The following is a 26367-nucleotide window of genomic DNA, read 5'->3' on the forward strand; positions in this document are numbered from 1 at the left end:
GCACTCACGGCCCCGCCCCCGAAGCGCCGGAAGTGGCGTCTGGGGTGCGCCGCGCGCTGTCAGCTTGTGGCTTGGCCGGCTCAGTCGCGGGACTCGCTAGCAGCGAGCGACTCTGGGGCCCCAGCTCTCCGCGGTCCGGAGGCACCATGGACGACAGGGGTGAGTCGGGATGGGCTGGGGGGACAAGCCGCACAGAGGACCCCACCAACCTCCCAGCCAGACTGGGCTCGGGAGAGTCGCTGTCCACTCTCCGGCCGCTCTGCTGGACTTTCCTATAATCACAATTAAATCCCCCTCGCTGCTCCCGAGTCAGGGAATGGGCCTGAGAGCGTCCCCAGACGCCCCTCCACACAGCCCCGTTCCCTTGCCTCCGAAAAAAAATGAGACCCGGACCTCGTAAAGTAGGAAGGCTTCCTGCCACAAGGATAAGGCATCTTTGGTCTGCTCATCCTGTACGGTTATCAAGGTGTCTTATTAAGTGACAAACGAGGGCGAACTAATACAATGCTTAACATGTAAAAAAAATAAAGCGAAGTGGATTGAACTCTCCATATACATGTGTGTATGTGAGTAAACTTGAATTAGCACAGACTCTGGGGGGAGAGCAGGGGAAATTGGAAAGGTAGATGACTCTGTGATCCTCTCAACACTTAGGAAAGAGTAGGAAGGAGAATGACTTTTCATTACCTTAACAGTAGGGCTTAAAATTTATGCCTTGCATACAGATAACTATCTTAAAATAAGAGATCTTGTAACAGTAAAGTGGTGTCCTCTCTATGCCTATCAGCATTTATCATGTCCCTAAAACTAAACACTCCCAAAAGAAAGTATTTTTAAAATGACTTTGCTTAAGGTCAACAAGCATAAACAAGCTCTCCAGCCTTACATCCTGATAAATGAATCTGATTAGTCACTTTTTTCTCCCTTCTCAGAATTAATTGAATACTTCAAATCTCAGATGAAAGAAGATCCTGACATGGCTTCAGCAGTGGCTGCCATCCGGACTTTGCTGGAGTTCCTGAAGAGAGATAAAGGTAAAGAGTGTCATTCTTGAACACTCTGGGTCTTAGGAAAGTCTTCTGATGACTATTAGAAATGTAGAAAATGAGACATGTATATTTGTCTATAGCCTTAAGCCAACTTCTTTATTTCAGGCCTTTTAACCTGGAGCTAGCCCTCAAGTTGTCATCAGAAAGGATCCTTTCCATAAATGAAATGTGCTTTGAATCAAAAATGACCATTTTTTTCTCATATTAACCATGCTTAAATTACAGCAGTAATTCAATTTTATACATGTTTATTGAGCTTCGGCTTTGCCCTGAGTTCTCTGCAGATGCTACAGAGAACATTTCAGAATAAATTCTGTTATTAAATATCATTCACTGTGATCTATTAATTCACCGTTCTAAATGTAAGTGTCTTAGTATGGTATAACAAAGTGGTGGTAGTAATGATGATGCGGCCACCTTCTGTAAACTGAAGGGCTGGCCTACAGATGTGTTTCTACAACGGCCTCCACTGGCTTTGCATCATACCTACAACAACATTCAAATCTTCACCTCTACTTAATTATGTTCCATGTTGTCCGCCCCTAAACTATGCTACAGCCCTGCTAGCTTCTCATTGTTTTTCATGCCAATTTTATTCCCATATTGGGGCCTTTGCATTGTTATGGTCTATGCCTGGAACTTTCTTCACTGGGTCTTTATGTGGCTGTATCCTTTTTTATTCAGGTCTCAGTTTAAAATGGTCCCCATTCCAAGAGGCCATCTCTTTCCAGTAGGCACCTTGTTCATCCTTCTGTTCTTTTCTGTCTTTACTACATTCTATAATTCATTTATTTGCTTGTTTATTGTTTGCATCCTCCACTAGGAAGCAGAGCCCTGTCTTTTTCACTGATGTATCCATGTCATCTAGAGCAGAGTCTGGTATACAGATGAAACCAGTAAATATTCACTATATGGATGAATCACACACTAGCAAGGGATTGTGAACATCAAATTTCTCCTTTGATCATTCCAGGGGAGACAATCCAGGGCCTGAGAGCAAATCTCACCAGCGCCATAGAAACCCTGTGTGGCGTGGACTCCTCTGTGGCAGTGTCCTCTGGTGGGGAGCTCTTCCTTCGTTTCATCAGCCTTACCTCCCTGGAGTACTCGGTAAGCCATTGACCGCCATCTCTGATTGACTGCAGATATTCTCAGCTTTACCCGGATCTTCTTTCCTCATTTTGCTCTTCTCTTCCTAGGATTACTCTAAATGTAAAAAGATCATGATTGAGCGAGGAGAGCTTTTTCTCAGGAGAATATCCCTGTCGAGAAATAAAATTGCTGATCTATGCCATACTTTCATCAAAGATGGGGCGGTGAGTAGATATCTATCACATGTGGTAACAGAGCAAGGACTTTGGAATCAGGCGATTAGGGCTAAAATCCCATCTCTCACTTATTTAATGAGTAACCTTGGGCAAGTTCTTCAGTCTTCTCATCTGTTCATAAGAACAACAATAAAGCCTTCCTCATGGGATCACTGTGAGGACTAAATGAAATGTTATATATAGGGGCTCAGCGCTCTGCCTGGCACACAGTGCTGTATAAATATTTATATATAATATATAAATATTATATATATTTATATATTTTATATATTATATATATATTATAAACAGTGCTGTATAAATTATTATATATAACAATATATAAATATTATTATAAATGCTTGTTGGTGTGAACAGGCAGAGGAAGACATTGGCATAGCATTGGTGGTTCTTAATTTAACAAGAAGTTCTTCTAAAGAAGTATTTTCATGATTGGATATATAGTTGGTTGAATCCACACAGACCAGCTCTTGTCACGGTTAACATGAAGCATCTTCCTGGTGAAGGTTAGCACTGGGTGGAGATTTTAATCTTGTTTCAGATGCTGTGGCAGTAATGCAAGGCTGCCAGATGCGCATCAGTCAAGTGAGGAGAGACAGGAACTGCTCGTTGGGCCAGTCTCTCAACACAGGGGTCATACTCATAAAACTTTATGATGTCTCTCCCACTAGCATACATCTTACATCCTATTTGCCACCTAAGCCTCCACTGACCATAAAAGATTTTTACTTGCATTTCAACTCTTAAATCTTGTCCTCTTTTTTTATTATCCCTTTCCAAACCTTAGAAGTTATTAAATAAATTACATAGTAGGTGTGAGTGAAACCCTACAAAAGCCAATTCACGAGCAAAGCCTTTTTGGGCCAAGTGGAGGCAGGGTTGTGCCACCTCTTGCCGAAGCCTTCTCCAGCCCTGCCCTAGACTTGCCATGCTTGTCAGTATTCTGCAGGCATCTTCTGCCTGCACCACCCTTCTCTGCACTGATTTAGACTACATTTAGAACAGGGCTGCTCACATTTGAACATGCAGATGAGTCACCAAAGGTTCTTATTAAATGCAGAGGCAGCAGGTCCAGGTAGGGCCTGAGAATCTGCATTTTTAATGTGTCAAATAGGACTGACAGGAGCTAGAGAGCCATGTCTGCCGTCCTGTTTTACATGATCCTTCATGTTCTCCCTTGGAACAGGGGCCACATGTAAATGTCGACAAATATCATCTGCACCACAGACAGCTTATTTTTATCCCACACAGTATTCATAAAATTTTCAAATTATTAGCTAACACTTAATTATTAGATTTTCAGCTTCTCTGGAAAAATCAGATGTTTTGGCAATAGTGGAACCACATGACAACAGTAAGAGCTAAGGAACCTGGGTCCCCTTAGTCTTTCCACAGCCAGTGGTGCCACCTCGCCCACTACATTGACTGATGTGATCTGCCTGGTACCTGTCTACCCAAGTGTGCAAACTATGTCTTAGAGCTAGGGAGACCAACCCAGGGAACCCCATGGGCTCTCAGACCCTGTGTGGGGGCTCCATTAGGGAAACCCACACTACATTGCTCTAGCAGGAACTTTTTCAGCTTGTAGGGGGATTGAAACTCAGTGTACTCTCAAGGTCTCTTCTGATGACGGTTGACTTGTGAGGAAAGCCTACAGAGGAGCTTGGAGCGCCAGGACATAGTGCACACATCACAGTGCACATGGTGTGGGCAGTCGCCAGGGAGCTTGCCGCTTCATGAAACCTTCTCTATCCACAGAGAATATTGACTCACGCCTACTCCAGAGTGGTCCTGAGAGTGCTTGAAGCAGCTGTGGCAGCCAAAAAGCGCTTTAGCGTGTACATTACAGAGTCGCAGCCTGATCTGGCGGGGCAAGTATCTTCCCATTTGGTCACAGGTTGATCAGTCATTATGGAGCATACCAAGGACTGGAATCCATCATAGTAGGAACCAGAACATGCCCCCATTGGCCAGGCAGGCGACATGGCCTTCGAACTTGTCATTCCTGCTCCTGGAAAAACAATCATGTTGGATTTGCAGCAGGGCAGAGTACAGGCTCCAGGTTTCTATTTAAGTAGTCAAATCGGAGGAACACCAAGACTGTGTTGCTGATAAGTTTTTATTAAGGAGTAGGTACTTCTTCTTTTCAGAAGATAATAAAAGCAAAACTTTTTGTAAGAATTTCCATCTTTTCCCCAGAATACCTGAGTATATTTTTCCTGAAATACATGCTTTTTCTTAGAAAAAACAAATTCTTGTTTCCTTAATCCAAAAGTCTTGGGACCTGCCCCTTAGTCCATAAGTAATAACTGAGCTTCAAGCTAGCATGATTTATCACTGTCTTAACTGACTCATCAAACATCACCATGGGACTTTCTTGGACTTTCCCTAATTTTCTCAAAATGTCATCTTTAGTAAGAAAATGGCCAAAGCGCTCTCTCACCTCAACGTCCCAGTCACCGTGGTGCTGGATGCTGCTGTTGGGTAAGTGCCCGTCTTCTTTGGCCGGGACCTGCCTACTCTCAGGGTTGACTCTAAGCAGTGCTTTCAGATTGAAGGTTTGATTCCCATTCCTAAAGCTACACTGCGTCTTAATAGCTGCTCTAAACAAGCAAGCCCATTATAAGGTCTCCGTAGCATATGCAGGAAGTAGGACTGTGGAATGTTGGTTAGTGAGGGTTGTGTGCCTAGCACTGTGAGTAGGAGTGTCTGTGCATTTCAAGAGTGACATATAAAGGTTGAATTTGATCAGCATCTTGGGTAATCAGTTCTCTTTAGCCCTAACATAGCTGTCCTTGGTGCTGTGCTGGGTGCTGCTTCTCATGCAGGTGTTTCTCTCCTCAAACCAAAATCCCATTTTGCTGGACTCATCAGTGCATTTCATAAGAAAAAACAGGAGTAATAATCTCTTAGGAAACATACACTCAGTCAGATGATCAAGAAAATTACAGCCATGAGCATGCCTGTAATTGCAGCAGCTTGAGAGGCTGAGACAGGAAGATTATGAGTTCAAAGCCAACCTCAGCAAAAGTGAGATGCTAAGCAACTCAGTGAGACCCTGTCTCTAAATAAGATACAAAATAGGGCTGGGGGTGTGGCTCAGTGGTTGACCCCTGAGTTCAATCCCCAGTACCAAAAAAAAAAAAAAAAAATTAGGAGTGTGTTCAAGAGCACATTTTTGAGCAACTCTACCTGTTTTGCTCATTTTAAAAGTAAACTCTGCTTGGCACAGTGGCACACAGTTACAAACCCAGAGACTTGGGAGGCTAAGGCAGGAGAATCTCCAATTCAAGGCCAGATTCAGCAACTTAGTGAGACCTGTCTCAAATTAAAAAAATTAAAAGGGCTGGGGGTGTAGCTCAGTGGTAAAGCACCCTTGGTTGGGTTCAGTCCCCAGTACCTCCCCCTCCAAAAAAAAAAATAGGGTAAATAAATAAATTTGCTTCTTCATACTAGAAATATTCTTAAATTGAATAATGGTTTCCAAACTCAGATTGCATTGGATTGGGTTTTTAAACATTCTTATTTGTGTTGAAGCAGAACTGAGTGCACCATACAAATAAGGGGGAGTACTGATGCACATGCTTGTGAGCATGCATGGGGCAGTAAAGTATCCATCATTGAGGGGTGGTGGTCAGAGATTTTAATGCCTGTGGTAACAGAACTGGAAATACACCAGGGGTCCCTTTAGAGCAAAGATAGTTGTGGGAAGAACTTGCCATGATGAAAATGGATATCAGAAAATGATGCTACCACCTAGAGCACAGAAAAGAGCATAAAAAGCTTCTGACTTCTTTCCTCAGCTACATCATGGAGAAAGTAGACCTCGTCATAGTCGGCGCTGAAGGAGTCGTTGAAAACGGAGGGATTATTAACAAGGTAGGAGCAAGGGTTCTCCCAGTTCCTGCTCCAGACAAGGGGCTATTAGTGACAGAATGCCAGAGAGCTTTATGTGTCCTGTTCGTTCTACTCCAAATCTTAGCCTCAGGACTTCAGCAAGGTATCAAGTTGTCACTCCAATTTGGTTCAGATTTCCTTCCTTCCGTGCTCAGTGGTGCACACCTGTAATCAATCCTAGTGGTTTTGGAGGCTGAGGCAGGAGTGTGATCATGAATTCAAAACCAGCCTCAGCAAAATTGAGGCACTAAGCAACTCAGTGAGACCGTCTCTAAATAAAATCCAAAATAGGGCTGGGGATATGGCTCAGTGGTTAAGTGCCCTTGAATACCCAGTACCCCACCACCACCGCCAAAAAAAGAAAATGTAGCTACAAAAATTAAATCTGTAATATGTATTCACACATCTAACTGGAACATGCAGTTTTTGTTTTTGTTTTATTTAATCAAGCATGTTTGTGACCTCAGTATATTTCATTAGTTTCTCTATGTGTTGCTTAACTTGGAAAAGTTTCATATATATATTTTTTTCCTCAATACAGGGGATTGAACCCAGGGACACTCTACCACTGACCTACATTCTTAGTCATTATTATCATTATTATTGTCATTATTTATTATTTTAAATTTTGAGACAGGATCTTGCTAAAGTTACCAGGCTGGATTCAAACTTGGGAACCTTCTGCTTCAGTCTCCGGAGTCACCACCATGCCTGGCTGAAATAATTTTTTAAATTGTAGTTAAGATATATACATAGCTAGGCGTACGGTGCATGCCTATAAATCCCAGCAGCTTAAGGCAGGAGGATCTCAAGTTCAAAGCCAGTCTCAGCAAAAGTGAGGCACTAAGCAACTGAGACCCTGTCTCTAAATAAAATACAAAATAGGGCTGGGGATGGGGCTCAGTGGTTGAGTCCCCCTGAATTTAATCCCTGGTTATCTGCCCCACCCCTGCCAAAAAAAATACATAAACCAAAAAAAAAACTTGGTGGGGGGGGTGCCAGGGATTGAACCCAGGAGTACTTCATCTCTATGCTACATCCCAGCCCTTACAGTTCAGTGGCATTAAGTACATTCACATATTTTTAAATACAGTCACCATTGTCTGCTCGGAAAATTTACATTCTTCCCAAACAGAATCTGTACCCACTGAGCACCAACTTCCTGTCCCCTCCCCTCATCCCTGGCCATCTATACCTTACTATCGCTGTGATCTCTGACTCATTTCACTCAGTGTGACAGTTTTCAAGGTTCACCCACACCCTAGCATGTATCAGAATCTCATTCCTTCCTGTTTGGTACCAGGAATTCAACCCAGGGGCACTTAACCCTGTGCCACATCCCAGTCCCCTTTATTTTGAGACAGAGTCTTGCTAAGTTGCTGGTGCTAGTCTTGAACTTGAGATCCTCCTGCCCCAGCCTCCTGAGTCACTGGGATTATAGATGAAAGCCACCATACCTGGCTATCTACTCATTTTTACCCCCACACAAATATGGACTACTTCACAAATTTATATCTCATCCTTACTCAGGGGTTCCTCTTTTAGTATATGTGCTGCCAAAGCAAGCACAATCTACTGTTTTCATGATGGACACGAGGCTATGAGCACCATTGGCTGGTGTGAATAGTGTTGCTTGTGGATATCTGTGAACAGGTAAGAGTCACAAAATGGTATCGCATTGTGGTTTTCATTTGTATTTCCCTCCCCAATAACTGATGATGTTGAGCATCTTGCACTCACTTAAGGATCATTTGCATATCTTTGGAAAAACACTGTTTTTCTAAAAGGTCCTCTGATTCCAAAGTGAGATTTACATGTTCGTTTATACACTTTCCATTGCTCCCAAGTTCCAAGTGTGCTCAGAGCTCATCCTCTGCTTTCTAACCCCCAGATTGGGAGCCACCAGATGGCCGTGTGTGCCAAGGCACAGAACAAGCCCTTCTATGTGGTTGCAGAAAGCTTCAAGTTTGTGCGGCTCTTCCCACTAAACCAGCAAGACGTCCCAGATAAATTTAAGGCAAGATTTTCCTGTCTAAAGGGGTCCTTGAGTCTAATCTGAAACCTTTAAAAAAACTGCAGTGCTAAGAATATTCCAGAAAGTCATCTCATTACTATTTTTGCCAATACTTTCGATAAAAAGATCAACTGGTGGTTACTGAACTTGAATGCGTCCCTTCCCCAGAACTCACACTCCAGTCCAATTCCCTCAGGCAGCCCTCTGTAGAGAGGCACTGGCTAATCCCAGCTGTGGGATGCACTGTCCAGGCTCAGCTCATACCTCCACCCTTTACGAACCATGCACCTTGACCAAGTCCTTCTGCTGAGCCTCAGTTCCTTCTGTAGAGTGGGATGGCACTACCTGACAGAGGAAGCCTTCGGCAGGGCTGGCTCCAGGCCCCTCTTCATAGTTACTCTAACTAGCTACCGTGGGAGGTCTGGAGAAGGGAGTCTAGCAGTTGTGAGGGTCCCATGGTTTATTTGTCTTGTTAGGCTTTATCCTTAGCTGGTAGGCCACTATGGTGTGGCTCACAGCAGGGGTCTGCCCTCCCATGGCCAGAGCAGCCTCAGGACCAGCACACTGCACACGCCAAGGCCTCAGCAGCAGAGATCACTGGCTGTGCCATGCAGACTAACACAGGTTCTTCTCTCCTTAGTACAAGGCAGATACTCTGAAGTCTGCACAGACTGGACAGGACCTGAGAGAGGAGCACCCATGGGTGGACTACACCTCCCCTTCGTTAATCACCCTGCTATTCACAGACCTGGGCGTGCTCACACCCTCAGCAGTCAGTGACGAACTCATCAAGCTCTATCTATAACCACCGGTCTTCCCGGTGTCCAGTGTACCTGCCTGGGGCAGGGTGGGCAGCCTCTCAACCCCTGTGAGCCAAGCCAAAAGGAATCATTCTATGGAAGACCCGTGGACTGTGGATTTAAATTACATGTCTTGGAGGATCTTTTTTACTCATGTGTTCTTGGTTCTGAAACCAAACCTAAATGAGCACCAAACCTAAATGAGCATACAGTTTCTAGAGACCTTCATTGTCCAGAAATAGCTACGTTATTGGCTGCTTCCCTGAGGGAAAACCAAGCCCACCACCCTTTCTCCTGTGCTGCTCCACACTAATTTGCCAAAAGCATCTAAGAAAGGCAGGCTGAGAAGCAGTGCCACAGCCAGACCCCTATGGTAAGGGACAGCAGCTGGCAGGACATGCACCACATGTGGAGCTCATGAGAAAGGCAAGGGACACTTGCTGGCTTGCATCTGCTCCATCCCCCCTGGACAGGACCTAGCCAGTAAGTAAATACTGAAGTTACATCACAAGGCAGGCAGGAGCAGCATTTAGCAGGTATCATAAAGATACCTTCCTGCTGGAGTATTTGTAAACTTAGATTCTGAATCTGTAAAAGGTGAATTTCCTGTGAATGTGTTTGGTCCTAAACAGCTTTTTAAAAATATATTTGGGAACAAGTTCAGCATTTTCAAATAAATTATGTGAAAGATTTTGATATAGTATTGCCTCAATACTGCAAGCTGACCTCAGGCTCCACACATTGGCAACAGCAAGTGAGAGGCCATCAGCCATAGCCATACAGGAAGGCACTAGACAAGGATATACTCTTTATCCAATAGAACGAAAAACCATGTAATAATTCATTCCCAGAATATGAAGTGTTTCCTGGTCTTCAGATATTCACTAATAAAGTAGCCCTGAGAATATTAAAAAAGAAACCTCAGTACATTCACCACCTCTGCAGGTGCTCAGTGCAGGGCAAAGGATAAGAAGTCTAGGGGCCACGGGCACACAGAAAGGTCACTGCCTGGACGTACTGAGGAACTTTAAAAATACTTTAAAGATATCAAGGTGTACTTGACTTTATTTAGGTTTTTTAAAGTTCCTAAGTACACCTCGGTATCTGTTAAAAAAAAAAAAAAAAACTTACAAAAATAACCTTGGGGGAAAAAACGCTCTTTAGCTACAGTTAGCTACAGGTGACTCACCAAAATAAACACTGACATCTATTATTTACACTCAGATTTTCTTCAAGACTAGTGTGCTCTGAGAGAAGTATTCCCAAGTGAGAAATCCCCTCATTGCTTCCCAGCGTGAAAGAATAGCTTCCAGGATGGACTCTTTTCAGTGTCCCCTGAGTGAGGGGCCACTTGTGCCCACCTGTGCTTCACCTAAGGCATTGGAATCAGCAGTCATCGTCCAAATCTGACATCTCCAAATCTGCTGTTGTGGCTCTTCTTTTGCCACTTGTCAACAACCCCTTCTCAAGTTGTTCTTCAGTAATTTTGCCTTTCTTAAACTTTTTCAAGAGCCTTGTGTCATTAAGAAGTTCCTCCATATCCTCGTCTTCGATATCAGAACCCTAAATGCAAACAAGAAACCAACAAACTGAATTCCTCAGCAACAGTGTAGTGAAACCAGCAGGCTTTTTTTTGGGGGGGGGGGCAATGGGCAGGGGAGAGGCAGCACCGGAGATTGAATTTAGGAGCACTCTATTGCTGGCCTCTAAGTTGTAATCCTTGCAAATCTCCTGCCTCAGCCTCCCAGGTTGCTAAGATCAAAAGCACACCCAGCAGTTTTTACTGCGCAACACTGTGCTCTCACATCAGCTCCCATAAACACAACTTCCCACCCTGCTGATCAACACAGTATAGAAATGTGACAGCCTCAGACAACTCCTATGTTCTATTGTATTCAAACGTTCTATTGTTATATTTGCTCAGAATTTTTAAATCTAATCAGTAAAAACTGTAAGCTTTACCTCTTCCCTTTTCCTTTTTTCATTCATCTTTTTCTTCCTTTCCTTTTTGGCCTTCTGCTTCGACCAAGCTTTATTTTTCATGAATTTTCTTCTCCCTTCATTTTCCATTTTCTCTTTTCTTTGTTCCTCTAATAGTTTCTGCCTCTGCTTTTCTCTAGCTTTATCTTTAAATGGAATCGTGTCTGTATTAATGTCCACAGGCACAAAATCTGGAAATTGCTTTCCTCTCAGTTCTGGCATCTTGGGCATCCTCAGCAGGGCGAAACCTCGAGCAAGACTAGCAAAATCAAGATCTAATTAAATCAAAACACCAGCGTTAGCACACCAGAACATGGTCACCAGAACCATCAAGGAAGATTCCTCACAACAGTTTTTCCAACCAAAGCACTTAATAGATTCATGTGAATTAGAGTCACAGTAAATGCTGTTTAACAAAGTAAAGAGAAATACTGAGCACCTAGTACTCAGTTGAGAAGTATCTGGTGAAGCCTAGGAAGTACTCCATTTTAAACAATTGGAAAACACTAATGTACCCCATACATTGTAACAGACAAAGCAATTTCATGTGTGTAAAACCATCAAAACAGAAACACAATTATGTGAAGCAAAGATCCAACCTACCCTTCAATCTGAAGATGAGGCTGCACTCATGCTTTGCATAGGCCTGGACACAGGACACAAAGGCTTTCATGCCCTTTTCAAACACCGCTCTGTCGGCCAGGGCCAGGGCCCTGAGCTTGGGCAGCAGGTCCACTGTGTTCTTCTGAAGTTTCATCTCCTGCAGGGGGCACTGCACAGAGACCAGTCTCACTTCCCTGGCTTACGCCACCTCAACTCCAGGGGACCCCCTCTGAACCAGTCCAAGAATACCAACAGCAGAATAATCCATTTTAATCTGAAAGCCTGAAGTCTGAATCCAGCCCAAATATTTTCCTTGGTCTATAAAGTATTTTACATTTTCAAAAGAAAATTTGAAAATAAATTTCGCATGATTCTGCTGTGACAGGAAAGTACAGCAACACTAGCTCTGTGTCCCCAAGTCATGGCCTTGGCCTGGACACAGCAGTGGCCAAGGTGAGGCCAAGGCCCCACAGCCTCAATGCCTGCCAGGCTCCAAGGTGGGCACCCTACCCATCCCTCATCTATTCCTCTGACCATATGTGGGACAAGAACTGTTGTAGCCACCCCGTCACTGGGTGTTCTATACGAAAAGAGAAGACGGCTTACTTTTTGGTTAATTGCCAGGAAATTGACGTACGACTCTTCCATGGGCAGGAGAAACACCAGGGCGCTGCCCCCATGGCCAATGCGGGCTGTGCGGCCACAGCGATGGACAAAGGCACTGTGAGGACAAAGGTGGGAGCTGAGTGGCGGTGAGCAGACCCAGGCCCCAGCCACACACTGACACATCTGCACTGTGCGGGGACAGCCGGACCCTATTGTCCAGGAAGAGAAAGGGGAGAACAGCTATCACACCAACACCACCAGGAGTGCGGCGAGACGCCCAGGGTGAACTCCAGCACAACTCGAGTTAAACGTGTGCCTTTCTCTAGGATCATACAGGGAGCAGACTCAGAAAATTTGGGAAGCAATGAAAATTATAAAGAATAAAACAAATTATCTATAATCCTTATCATCACTTAGGAACTTAGTTATGAATTTTTTTATATATGGGAAAAATAATTGCAATTTCCACATATGGTACTTTGAATTGCTTTTCTTTCCCCCCTTAAAACAGCCTATCATGTACTTAGAAAAAAGCACACCAAAGGTTATTCACCCACTAATCTATTTTTTGCTATTTAAAATAATGTTTTGAACAAGATTGTGTTCACTTCCCCCACATTCCTGGTCATTAAGTTCAATTCCTCATCAGAACGGTCACACTGCATCGGAGTACCTGGCGTTGCTGGGAGGGTCATACTGCAAAACCCAGTTCACTTCAGGAATGTCGATCCCCCGCGCCATCACGTCAGTGCACACCAAAATGCCACTACAACGGGAGAAAAGAGCATTCTGAGTAAGGATGTCTCCATCTCTATCACCAATAGCAGAATAATCCATTGAGGTCTGCCAACCACAATAACAGCAACACAGAGGTTCTGGAGGTTCCACAGAAGCAAAGATGTTTTCCCCCCAGTATTGGGACTGAATGCAAGGGCACTCTACTAATGAGCTATATCCCTAGCCCTTTTTATTTTGCCCAGGCTGGCCAGGCACAGTGGCACATGCCTGTAATCCCAGTGACCAAATTAAAATAAGCAAATACTTCTTGATGGTAATATTTCATTTTTTTCTTGCTCCTAAGAATCTCCAGAACTTGACGAATTCCCAAGAAAATGGGGATTAGGAAACATAGCAATTTTTTTTAATTAGTGTATTTCCATTGAAAAATAAAACTGGTGGGCTAACCCTTGGCAGCCAATTCAAGAAACAAGTGATATTTTTACTCCATTTTGAAGCCAAGTCCTTGTCCAGCAGCTGCAGAGCAGAGGCAGGGTGGACTGGAATGGGGCTGGAAGCATGAGCAGTGGCCCAGTCTGGACCTGGTGCAGATACCCACTGCACACAGCTCCAGAGCCCAGAACCCTCCGGGTACTCACAATCCCACGACCTCAACGTCCTGTTTCTCGACTAGTGGTGGGAAAACAAAGGTGGGGCAAAGCCAAATGGAGACTGCAGAGCTAACCAACAGCACTGGCACCTTTCCAAACCCTCATCGGCATAATCATGGGCTAAGAGCTTGGCCCAATGGCTACATAAACCCCCAGAGCAGCCCACTCAGGCAGCAACCTGCTAGCAGGTCCCTCTGACCCTGCCAGAGTTGTTTCTATTCTTGAATAAATCCTGCTCCTTTCACTTTCCCCTTCCACTGTCTGTCAATTTCTGCCTTTAGATATCCAGAAAGAATCTGGCAGTGAGCTGCTGGGGTCTACTGCAACCCTGGAGGGCAGAGCCCACTATAAGAGGTGCAACACATTTACGCTGACCCCACATGCCAGCAGAAGTAGAGAAACACCAGTTTCAACCTTGCCCTTAAGACTACTTTAAGGAAGCTGTGCAGTGCTTAAGAAAAACAGAAACAAGCTATGCTCATCAGGAAAGCATGAGCTCCCTGCTGTATGGCCATCATGTTGACAACCTACAGGCAGCTTCTGTCCCAACAAGCCTACTCTGCCCTGCTCTGCCATATTCACCCAGTAGACGAACAGTTGTCAAAATTTCTCTGAGCCAGGCACCAGCAAATTCAGGAACAAACATGAAATACAAGGGTACAAGCAGGCAGGGAAATTCAACGACTAAACCAAGGACCCCAGTGAAGTACACAGGGAATTAGGGCAGGAATGGGGCGCCGGGTATTTCTATGGAGATACTGTAAGTGGGTATGAGATGGAAGAGGGCTCCAGGCAGGGAAAGTTTCTGAGGTAAAGAGAGAAAAAGTGAGAGTGGGACCTTAAAAAGGTATAGTGGTTGGAGACCTAATACTGCCAATGAAGCCATCCCACCCCTGCAACTTGCGGAACTCCATGAAGATCTTGTTGCGCTTGTGTTTCATCTTTCCATGAATGCACATTATCTTCACGTTCTTCACAAGGGCCTCCAGAGCCTTTCCATAGTATTCCACACAGGCGCAGGTGCTATGAGGGGGAAAAGAGGGCTTAGGGCCACGCCCCTCTTGGTCCTCCTAAAATGGGGACGGGAGTGGTGAGCAACAGGCACGAGGGGAAGACTGGTGGCACGCCCTCTTTGGGAGGATGGATGGAGGACTAGCACCCACCACTGAGCTCCAGAGTGGAAATCCCCTGTCAATGAAAAGCATTAGACACGAGCCAAAACTCTGAGGGTCTTGCCCACTGTCAAAGATATTCAACCAAAGGGGTCCCCCAGTCCCTGAAAGAGGCTTAACTGAATGAAGTACCCATCCAGGACAAAAACAAAGACAGAAGACATAAATAGGCAAGATTCAAAATGCTCTTATTCTTGGAGAACTTCTCCTTCCTCAATAAGCCAAGTTTGATCAAACAGATTCTCCCTCCCAGATAGTCTCCACTTGGGGTTGAATCAGCTGAGGAATGTTCTGGGATAACAGGACAAAACCCACCATGACAGACGGGTACCTGCCCAAGCCATTCCCAACCACTTCTTTCCTCACCTGCCTCTACTATAAAGCCAAAGTCAGCCAGGGCAGAGGAGTTTCTGAGAAAGCTTTCTGCTTATCTGATAGAAAAGTTCTATCTGATATAACCAACGTTGCCACTCCACCCCATATTTCCCCCGTACCTGCCTTCAGTGCAGACACAACAGGGATTATAGAAGCTACAGGTGATATTCAGGAGGGAAAGGCCAAGACAATCACAGACTCACTAACCCTGACACTGCCGAGACATTTAAAAGTCAAACTGCCCATCTGTGCACCTGCTTCTACAGAAAAACAACCCACCCATTAGAGCCTCAGAAGTTGGGCTTTCAATTATTTCAGCCTAGCACACCCCGAGAACAGAATTCATCCTAGACAGAATTCAGAACCCAAGGGTCACCTATACCTGCATATTTTAGGTGCAGCTGAATCCCTCTCAACTAGAACCCGAAGGGTTACCTGAAGAAGACCAGATGTTTCTCCTGTTTATGATTTCGAAGAAAATGCACCAACTGATTAAATTTCTCATCTGCCTTACACACCTGTAAAATACAAGGAAAAATAAAAACCTATTTTAAAAAGAAAATATACATACATATATATATATGTATATATATATGTACATATATATATATATATATGTACATATATATATATATTTTGGCAGTACTGAGATGGAACCCAGAAGGCACTCTATCACTGAACTACTTCCCCAGCCCTTTTATTTATTATTTATTTTTGGTGCCAAGGATTCAACCCAGGGGCACTTAACCACAGAGCCACATTTCCAGCACATTTTTATATTTTATTAGAGACAGGGTCTTGCTGAATTGCTTAAGGCCTTTCTAAGTTGTTGAGGCTGGATTTGAACTTGCAATCCTCTGGCCTTAGCATCCGGAGTTGCTGGGATTATGGGTGTGCGACACTGCGCCCAGCTATCTTTTATTTGGGATAGGGTCTTACTAAGTTGCCCAGACTAGCCTTGGAGTTGTCCTCCAGAATACCAGCCTTAAGTTTTAAGGGTTACAATTTCCTCCAAAATCAGAGACTGAAGTCAGAAGATTAATCAGTCTACCTAGCTCAGAAATGTAAACATGTGCTGCTGCTATAAACATCTTTTTTGGTGCTGGGGAACTGAACCCAGGGGCACCTAACCACTAAGCCACATTCCCAGCCCCTCCCTCCTTCTTTCTTTCTTGAGACAGGTCTCATTAAGTTGCTTAGGGCCTCACTAAGTTGCAGAGGCTGGCTTTGAACTTGCAATCCTCTTGCCTCAGCCTCCTGAGCCACTGGGATTACAGGTGCATGCCATCACACCCAGCTATAAACATCATTTTTAAGTCACAAAATCATAAAACTGAGAGAAATGTTGTTGGGCAGGCCTATAATGACTATAGTTAGGCTCCCTTACCTAGGCTTCTTGCAAGCTATGCTATGCTTTAGTATGCAGCCAGGGCTGGGAACTGGCTATGTTAGGGTTTCAAGGCCAGAAACATGCTGGGCATATAGACTCAAGGTCATAAACATGAACTTGTGAGCACGTGCCCCCTTATGTAACCTATTGGCTGTGTGCCTTCTCTGTTTGGCTTGCTTATACAAAGGGCCTATGAAAAAGACTCAGGGCTAAATGGGGCAAATAAAGGGCAACAAAAGGGAACTGGCTGGGGGCTGAAGCTGAAGCTGGAGGCTGTGGCCACCTCTGAATACGACACATCTTCTATCCTAACTGCATCTTGCATCTTCTTCCACCTGTTGAATCCCACACTTCATTTCCTGGGTCTGAGCTCCGCACAACAAACGTCATCTAACACAACTGTTCCCAAATTCCAACAAATGGACAGGGAGCATGCTGGCTTCCACACCAACTCTCAGAGACACCATTAACACGATTCTGGGGCAACAAGCACATTCTGCCTCAGGAGGTCTGGAATGGACCAGTAAGACACACTACCCACAAGCTCCCTGGGGTCAGAGGCCAGATATAGAAGTCACTGCTCTCAGCTGGACACAGCTTTCCAGAAAGCAACGTGCATGATTACTGGAAGGACTTCCATGCAGACAGACCCCACAGTCTCTCCTAACAACCAGCCAGATGTTCTATCCAAGCCCCTCACTGGAGACATTAAATTGACAGGAACACATCTCCCTGATTTTCAGAAAAACTTAAAATTTCAGTTTGGACGCTCCTCTCATGCACCTGGACATCTCTAACTACCATCTAATAAATGCAAAGAAGTAGAAAGCAACAGTGCATACAGTGGGTATTCACAGCCACAACACTAGTATTTACTATGTCCTAAGCAATCCAAAACCCTTCTTTGTGAATGAATCAATCCTCAACAGCCCAGCAATGGGGACTCCCAAAGCCCCACTATACATGTGATGACCTGATAAGTACACTCAAGGACTTAGTGAGGGACGAAGGTGTGACCAGCACCAGGGCAGCCTACTCTAGTACCAGGTTCCACATACTGCATCCTGTACTGAGTCCTTCCCTCCCCATGAAGAGCCAGCATTCCACCTCAACCAGCCTTGACAGAAACACAGCAGCAGGACCACCCGCCTCAGAGAAGCCTGTCTAACTTCAGCAGTACTCCAGGCAGTGGCGCCCTGGGCAGTGCCTGATGTGCAAGCTCCTTCTACAGGTCATCTGTCATCTGCCCACGGGTCAACCAGCCAGGACGACCACACCCACCTACCCCTCCACAGCAACTGGAACCCTTTGGTTTTGAAACCAACCCTTCTTTGAACAGCAACTGTGATTAGTGCCAAAGTGTTCTTCTGGGCCTAAAAGAAAAGTCTCGTCTCCAGGTGGACGGTCTGATGTACCCCATAAGCAGAGACATGGTCCTGTGGGTCCTCCAGCTCCCAGTGCTACTTCCCTGGCTGCCAGTGCTTTCAGAGCCCCTGTGGCCCATCCCAGAAATGGGAGAGAACAGAACCTGAGAGGGCCCAGGTGGCCACAGTACTGAATAATCCAGGTTCCCAAAGTCTGTCCACTGCCTTGCAGAGATAGCCCAGAAAACAACAACTAGGACTGACACCTACAAATCTAGCCGAAATCAGATGCAGGTCAGAAATGCGGAACCTTCAGGCTTGGAACAGAACATTTAGGTAACAAACCTCCTGTAGCCTGTCACCTGATTTTCTGTTTTGCCAGCACACCCAGCTGTGCCCTTTCACAACACAGGCTTATGCTACTAGCCCGGAGCTACAGTGCTGAACCATGAGTTCTCGGCACATCCCAGACCAATGTGATAAAAACAGCTGGTACTTGGGGAGGGAAGTTCAGAGGCACTGTCGTTGGGATTCCATGCTTAAAATATACTTATGCCCAAGTTAACTTACTCACTCATTCAACAAGTAGGACCACCTGTCATTCAGACCACTGGTTCTAGTTCTGTCTCCAAATGCATTTTAAGTGTGCCACAGGGTCTTTTTCTTTTTTTGGGAGGGGTGATTGGGTACTGGAGATTGAACCCAGGGGTACTCTACCCCTGAGCCACATCCCAAGTGCTTTTTTTTTTTTTTTTTTAATTTTAAGACAGCATCTCACTAAGTTGCTAAGTCTGGCCTCCAACTAGTGATACTCCTGCCTTAGCCTCCTGATTTCACTGAATTACAAGCCTGAGTCACTGCACCTGGTTCCCAGAGTCTCATTTTACACATTTACTTTCCCTGTGACCCTCAAGCACATTCCTAGAACACCACCATCATTCTGAATCCCAGGCTGGAGAAGACAAGCCAGTGCTCACCATGTAGTAGTTCTCCAGGCGGGAGGGGGTCTTCTGGGTGCTGCTGGCAGCCACACCCTTCTCCTTCACTGAGATGCGGACAGGGTTCCGGAGGCCTGCTCTCACCAAGTTCTCCACTTCCTGTGTCTGTGTGGCAGAGAAAAGGCCCGTCCTCCTCTGCTTTGGCAAAAACTCCAGAATGGTGTTTATGCTGAAAAAAAAAAAAAAAGAGAGATCTTACAGTTACTCCATCACTAAGCAGCAGTGAACAGATTGGAAAAGGGGCCGGGGCTGTGGCTCAGTGCTAGAGCACTTGCCTAGCATGTGTGAGGCACTGGGTTCGATCCTCAGCACCACATACAAACAAAATAAAAGTATTGTGTCTACTTACAACTAAAAAATATATATATAATATATACACATATATATATAAAATATACACACACACACATATATATATATATATATATAAATTAAAAATAAAAATATAAAAAGATTGGACAAGAAGCCATCCAAATATCTACAACTGATATTACTGAAATCTGAGATTATGAGTGATGTTTATTTATACTTTGTGGGAGCCAACCTTGCACATGACTGAGTTAACTCCCCTGCTGGGCGATGTGGTGTCAGGCACCCATGCTGCTAGACTGCCCCGCTCTTCTAGGGTTCGAGTGACTGTCTTTGTGCCTGGGCATGGCTTCCTACAGCCCCAGGGGGAGCTATGCTCACCTGTTCCATTATAATATAACCCGTTGCCCTGTTTAGGATAGAATGTTCCATGGAAGTGCCTTGTGTGTGTCCCCTTCTCTTACTGTGCCCTTGGGTGTGGCCTACCTAGATATCAGTCAACCTGCTGACAGCAGACATCATGAAGCTGGACTCAGCCCCCTGAAACCTGACCTCTTACCTCATTTGAATAGCTTCTCCTCAATAAAAGAGGTCAGCGTGTGCTCTCTCTCTCTTCCTGCAGACCCTTAAGGTCAGAGGAGCCATCACAGCAACTCCAAAGAAAAAGGTATTTGTGTGTCGTTTGGTTATTTTGTGCAGCCCAGTCAGCCCAGTTTTCCTGGAGTGACCCCTGAGCCTTTTAGTAGCGAACAGAAACCCAGCAATACTTTCATTTTTCCAAGGCTTCTCAATGTAATCATAAATGACACTTTTATACTTGGATGCCAACTAATAATGTGAAATTAGGACAAAATTTTTGAACCTAACACTGTACCGTGGACTTTATATAGGTGAACTGTATGCTATGTGAATTATGTTCCCTAAAAAATCTGAGTTTCCTTGCTGGTTTGGTTTTGGTGCTGAGGATTGAACATGGTGGCTCTCTACCACTGAGCTATACCCGTAGCCCTTTAAACTTTCTATTTTGAGACAGGGTCTCACTGAGTTGCCCAAGCTGGCCTCAAATTTGCAATCTTCCTGCCTCAGCCTCCAGAGTCACTGGGATTACAGGCATGTGCTCCTCACCAGCCAAAGTCTGTTTATTAAACAAAAACCTAAGAAAATCATGGGGGAAATGCATTTTAAGATCAAAGATAAAAGAAATGAAATTAAATTGAGTGACAGAATCTGAAGGATAACCCACCTCATAATTTGAAACACCAGTGAAGCTAGTAAACAAACAGTCATGAAGTGATGAAGGTGTTTCATTTGGCTCTCCTCTTTCAGTTATCACCCACACCCCCAAAGTCAAAGAAGTCCAAAATGGGGTACCTTGCTTCAAATCCCATATCCAGAAGTCTGTCTGCCTCATCCAGCACCAGGACATCCAGGGACTTCACACAGCTGACGAGGTCCAAGCCCTCACTCTTTCTCCGGAACATGTCCTCCAGGCGGCCTGGAGTCGCCACTACGATATTTCCCCTTGGAAAGAAAGTCAGTATTTACCACACACTCTGGCCCTTGGAAATATCAGAGATGGTTCCCAAAATACCAACTTCCACATCGCCAAAGTCACATAACCTCCATTAAGAAAAGTGGCCAGGGAAAGAACAGCAAGAACTCCCCGGCTGTGTGGTATGTCACTGGTGTACAACCACAACCGCATCACTTGCCACCATCTGTCCTGCTCTCACACCAAAACAGCAGTTGAGCCACCGTCAAATACTGAAGGTCCACATGTCCCAGAGAGAAAGGGTTTGCTGGTGTCTGACCTCACCAAGTGAGGGAGCATGCAAAGCCCCACGAACTCAACTGTTTTTTTTTTTTTAATATTTTATGGACACAGTATCTTTATTTATTAATTTTTATGTGGTGCTGAGGATCGAACCCAGTGCCTCACATGTGCGAGACAAACGCTCTACCACTGAGCTACAGCCCCAGTCCCTATGAACTCAACTGTTAAGAGAATCTGACTGGGCCAGCCGAGGCCCCAGAATGACTGACCTCCAAGAAGTCTCTTCCACAATGTGGATTATATGCCAACAAAGGTAAAGAACCAGGGGAACACACACATCTGGAATTCCATCTTAAGAAACCCAAAACTGGCACTGCTGGGCCCAGAGTCCTTCAGACCACAATCAGCTGAGTCTGGGTATGGCCCAGGCCAACCAGGTGGCTGACATCCTCCCTAACCTGAGGAGCCTGCCTGCAGAAGCACCTCTGGACTCTCCATCAGGCCTCAGCCATGCAGATGCCTCCAGGGCAGTGCCAAGAGCAACGGAAAGGAGCAGAAGCAGCAAGCTCACCCTTGTCGCCTGAACCTCTCGACATCTTCTCCAGGGTTCCTGCCTCCAATCCAAAGAATCTGGCTGAAAAAGGAAATAGGTCTTTGAGCAATTCAAGCAAAACAACAGTCTGTGGTGACAGGGACACTGCATCCAATTTACCTGAACTGTGGGAAGTGCTTCGTGAAATGCGACAGGACCTCATCAATTTGAATGGCCAGCTCTCGAGTTGGGGTGATGATTATGGCTCCCACCTACCCATGTGGAGGGGAGGAGCATGGTTAGCATTACCCAGGGCCCCAGAGCACCCACTATTCAAGGGGACAATTCTCAGGGGAACAGCACATCCTGGACTCCCAGCAGCCTCAGACAATTCTCAGGGGAACAGCACATCCTGGACTCCCAGCAGCCTCAGACCATGGCATGTCCACTGTTCTGAATCACAGTTATTTGTCATTACCGTGAGCATTGAACTACTGCTTCTAGGGGAACGTAGTCAGGGTCTTGCCAAGCTCTGGGCACATTTTCACCAACCAAACCAATGCGCAACCTCACTGTATACAGACTTCTGTTTAAAAACACCGTATTAAATAAATATCGCTGACTTACTCACACTGAACTCACGGCTCTACAACTCATCTACCACAGACCTCTGCATGTCACGGCCTCCTTACACTCAGAACACTCATGGCACCACAGCACTACACTACAGGCAATTAAACAGCAAAATCACCCCAAAAAAGCACAAAAATGTGCAAACATGTGATACTAAACAGACCACAAAAATAATACTTCTCCACAGCATGACAGCTGAAATTCAAAGAATTTCTATGAATGACCATGAAAGCACCCAAGCATCAATTTTGGGGTCATACGTTTTAACAAGTAGACAAATTCAAAACAACAATGGGATAATGAGGGTCAGCTACCTTTAATCTTCTCAAGCTTCTGACCAGCTTCTTATTCAGCTGTAATAATTATTCAGTCTGGTAACCAAGTGGCAATAAATCCCGTTAGCTCTCCTCACCTGACTCTTTTTTAACTTCTCTTCCCTTCTCAGAAGAATTTCCAGGATGGGGATGACAAAGGCCAGTGTTTTGCCACTACCTGTGACCTGCAAAGGACGACAAGCTTTGTGCTGCTTTTCCACACAGTGCACTTGAAGAGAACCACGAGGACAGGCTCTATCTGCAGGAGGAACTTACCGCTTCTGCAGCAACGTCTTTATTTCTCATGAACAGAGGGATGGTTGCAGACTGAGGAGAGAGATTGCAAAGTATAGTTAAAGAATGCCGTGAACTTGCTGGTGAGGCCCTGGGAGCACACTAGGGGGCTAAGGTTGCAGTGGACCCTGGAGGGCTTAACTCAAACGGGGCAATGGTATCTGCATAGACATGTGATAGGAGTCCTGGATTCAAGCCCTCTTTTTTCCCTCCTTGGGCCAGAAAGGGGTTAAAAACTTTGCGTCTTCGGGCATCTCCCAGCTCTGGTGTCTGGGTTAGAACAGGGACTCAAATAAGCCCCCAGTTTAAATACCAGGACCTCCTCGAGTTTTACCAAAGGCTTGGCCCTGTAGCTTCAGCAACCAAAGCAGCTAAATCTGAAGCAGACTCCAAGTTTTGGTCCTAAGGTCACCTCCTCCAGGACTCCACTCCTGGTCTCCAGAGCATGGGCTCAGCCCTACCACAACATGTGTCATACCATTCCAACTACTTCTACACAGGGCTTGTCAACCTGCAAAGTTTCTGTCCTCCCTCCCCCAAGGAACATTTAGCAATGCTGGCGACATTTTCAATTGTCAAAACCCAGGGTGAAGGTCTTGCTACTGGCATTTGGTAGGCAGATTCCAAGGATGTTAATATATCCTAGGATACCCCAGACAGCCCTCACAACAAAGCATTTTCCAGATCAAATGTCAGAAATATCAAGGCCGCAGAGCCTGCTCTAGACCACTGTCGTCCAATACAAATATAATAAGAACCACATACATGATTTTGAATTTCCTATTTCTACATTAAGTAAAAAGAAACAGGTGGAATAAATTTAAATAATTTACTTAACTATATATTCAACCATTGTCACTTCAATCTTTAGTCGTTACTACAAAATTAAAGCTATTTCCCATTCTTTTTTCGGATTAAGTCTGTTATTTCAACAGAGCACATCTCAGTTGGGACTAAGTGCTCAAAAGCCACTAGGGGGCTGAGGTTGTGGCTCAGTGGTAGAGCGCTTGCCTAGCATGTGTGAGGCACTGGTTCAATTCTGGCACCGCACATAAACAAAAAAATAAAGGTCCATTGACAACTAAAAAAAAAAAAAGCCACTAGGGCAGGAATGGACAACTCTAGGTGAGGAGTTCCAACGGGGACTGGGTCTTGTTTGTGCTACACTGCACAACATGGCACCCAGCTCTGCCTGCTCTGACATCCTTCCTGGTGGTTTTAGGCACAAATTCAACATTTTAAACAGAAACCTCTTGATTTTTCCCTCTGAACCTGTTAACCCCCAGCCCCAGCCTTCCTCATATTGGCAAATGGAACAACATCCACCCAGCTACAGAAACCTCAGAATCCTTCCAGAGTCTGCTCCTCCATAACCCCCACATTCAGCCCCTCAGCAATCTCAATGCCACTCTGAATTTTGACTTCTCCCTGTTCACTGCTTCCATTCTACTCCACGCCTCCTTTCCTCACAGTCAACGGCCTCCTGAGGGACTTCCCTGCTTCTTCATCCTCTACACAGCTTCCCAGACACGATGGCTTCTCACTGCATTTAGAATACAATCCCAGCAGCTGGGTGCTGTGGTGCACCCAAGTTTAAGGCCACACTGAACAACTTAATGAGAACCTGTTTTAAATTTAAAAAAATAAGTAAATAAAAAGGACTGAGGGGCTGGAGATGTGGCTCAGCGGTAGCGCGCTCGCCTGGCATGCGTGCGGCCCGGGTTCGATCCTCAGCACCACATACCAACAAAGATGTTGTGTCCGCCAAGAACTAAAAAATAAATATTAAAAAAAAAATTAAAAAAATAAAATAAAAAAAAATAAAAAGGACTGAGAGATGTAGCTCAGTGGTAAAGTGCCACTTAGTTTAAACCCCAGAACCAAAATAAATAAATAAATAAATAAAATTCAAGCCCCTGCTCTGCTCATCACGACTGGAACTACTCAGCATCAAATCTCTCTGTTGCTCAAAGCTCATTTCCAGCCAGCTCCGGAGCAATCGCACTGGCATTTCTCTCTGCTGCAATAAACTGCCCCCAAACACCTCCAGCCAGCCCCTTCTCAATCATTCAGCTCTCAGCTCATGACACCTCAAACAGGCGTTCTCTAACACCCTGTTCTTGTCCCTGCTCCTATCACAACAGTCTGTTAGAGTTCCTTCATAACACAGCAGCAGCTGAAATATCTCACCCCCCCTTACTTCTTTCTCTAGCTCCTGCATTAAGAATAGGTACCAAAGCTGCAATATCCCCAGAGCCTAGAAAAATACCGGATACGCAGCAGGCCCTTAATAAATATTGCTTGAATAAAGAAAGACATTGTGCAGTACGGTGCACTTTTCCCACAGTAACAACAGGGAACCTTCAATGAGCTCCCATAATGGACCCATGCTGTCTTTATTTAGTACCCACAACCCTATAAGCCAGGTCATGTTACCTCCGTCATTCAGAGAAGGAAAATGAAGCAGAAAGGTGAAGTTATTGTCCGAGGTCTCACAGCTAGAGTGGAAGGGTCAGGATAGAAACCAGGTCCTAAGCCCCAGTAGCCCAGGGCGGAGGCCAAGACCACCGTGGCTGCCTGATCCACCGCTTCGCATCGCCGACACCGCCCGAGACGAGGCAAAAGCCGCGGCTCAGGGCGGACAACCCAGCGCGAGCGGAGTGGCCCTAGCGGCTGGTCGGCTCGGGTGCCCGCCGCGCCGCCGGACTCCTCCCACCTGGCCCAGGACGGATACCTGCACGGGCGTCATGGACGGGAAGCCCAGCTCCTGCAGCGCACCCAGCACCCGCGGGTGCAGCGGCACAGGCAGGGACCCCCAGGAGCCCTCCGTCACGTGCTCCATAGCGCTCCGCAGCCCTCCCGCCAGGAACGCCCCCGTGCCGGCGAACACTTCCGCTTCCGGTGGCAGGCTCCGCCTCCGGAGCCGAGAGAGCGGGACCCAGCGCGCGGCCGGGTCCCAGCTTCGCGGCGCTCAGCGCACCGAGCGGGTTCCGCTGCGCCAGAGGCTCTGCGCGGCTCCCAGCTCCCTCCGCCAGCGGGAGGCAGGTGGCCGCACGACGCTGGGTGCAGCCGTGGCGGTGGCAGGGCGGGAGGCGGGCCCGACGCAGGTAGACTCCAGCCGGTTCGCCTAGAAGTGGTGGCCAGAGCCCTAATATGGAGCTCCGTCTCCCAGGGCCGGGCTCCCCGCCGCCTGCGTGGCTCATTGTCCTAGCTCACCTTCCTTCCGCGAGCTGGGCTCCGAGCACGAGTCCCCTCCTGCCCTCTTCCCTTGGGAACTCGTATTCTGATCACCGAAACCTCTACCCGGCTTTATTCTGCTCCGCAGTGTTCACCCTTAACGCACCATCCACGCACTCCGTTCGTTCACCTCCCGAGAGGTGAGGGTCTTCTACATCTCTTCCATCTGCCGTAGGCGGTCAGACCCGTGGGATAAACAAGCGACGCGCAGACTCCAGCCATCCCAAAGTAAGTTGAGATAAAAGCCTGGAGCAACGTTCTCACTGAAATGAGCAGAGACCCAAGACAACCCTAACAACCGGTTCAAACT

The 26367-nt window shown here is 45.9% G+C and overlaps 2 protein-coding genes across 4 annotated transcripts; one reads left to right on the forward strand and one right to left on the reverse strand.

Annotated features, from left to right (window-relative positions):
• The first annotated feature begins 45 nt into the window (after positions 1–45).
• Positions 46–9160, forward strand: Eif2b1 (eukaryotic translation initiation factor 2B subunit alpha). The gene is made up of 9 exons (XM_077796087.1): positions 46–159; positions 933–1034; positions 2023–2159; positions 2249–2365; positions 4136–4252; positions 4797–4861; positions 6181–6256; positions 8166–8291; positions 8929–9160. Exons 1-9 carry the CDS (start codon positions 147–149, stop codon positions 9091–9093), a joined length of 918 nt encoding a protein of 305 aa, XP_077652213.1. The 5' UTR covers positions 46–146; the 3' UTR covers positions 9094–9160.
• Positions 2170–25691, reverse strand: Ddx55 (DEAD-box helicase 55). 3 transcript variants are annotated; one of them, XM_026402948.2, is made up of 15 exons: positions 25555–25691; positions 22803–22853; positions 22625–22711; positions 21760–21851; positions 21619–21681; positions 20645–20794; positions 18944–19133; positions 15648–15730; positions 14557–14688; positions 12951–13043; positions 12278–12392; positions 11672–11840; positions 11051–11343; positions 10450–10651; positions 2170–2255 (listed from the first exon to the last, which is right to left on the reverse strand). In XM_026402948.2, the coding sequence occupies exons 1-14, from the start codon at positions 25660–25662 to the stop codon at positions 10475–10477; spliced, it is 1803 nt and encodes a 600-aa protein (XP_026258733.2). In that variant the 5' UTR covers positions 25663–25691; the 3' UTR covers positions 2170–2255; positions 10450–10474. The 3 variants fall into 3 exon arrangements, with proteins under 3 accessions (XP_026258733.2, XP_026258736.2, XP_026258732.2); XM_026402951.2 differs by lacking the exon at positions 2170–2255 and adding an exon at positions 25257–25318 and having other exon boundaries at positions 9878–10651; positions 25555–25628; XM_026402947.2 differs by lacking the exon at positions 2170–2255 and having other exon boundaries at positions 9878–10651.
• Positions 25692–26367: the final 676 nt, after the last annotated feature.

Source organism: Urocitellus parryii, chromosome 3, assembly GCF_045843805.1.
Source record: "Urocitellus parryii isolate mUroPar1 chromosome 3, mUroPar1.hap1, whole genome shotgun sequence".
Taxonomy (NCBI): domain Eukaryota; kingdom Metazoa; phylum Chordata; class Mammalia; order Rodentia; family Sciuridae; genus Urocitellus; species Urocitellus parryii.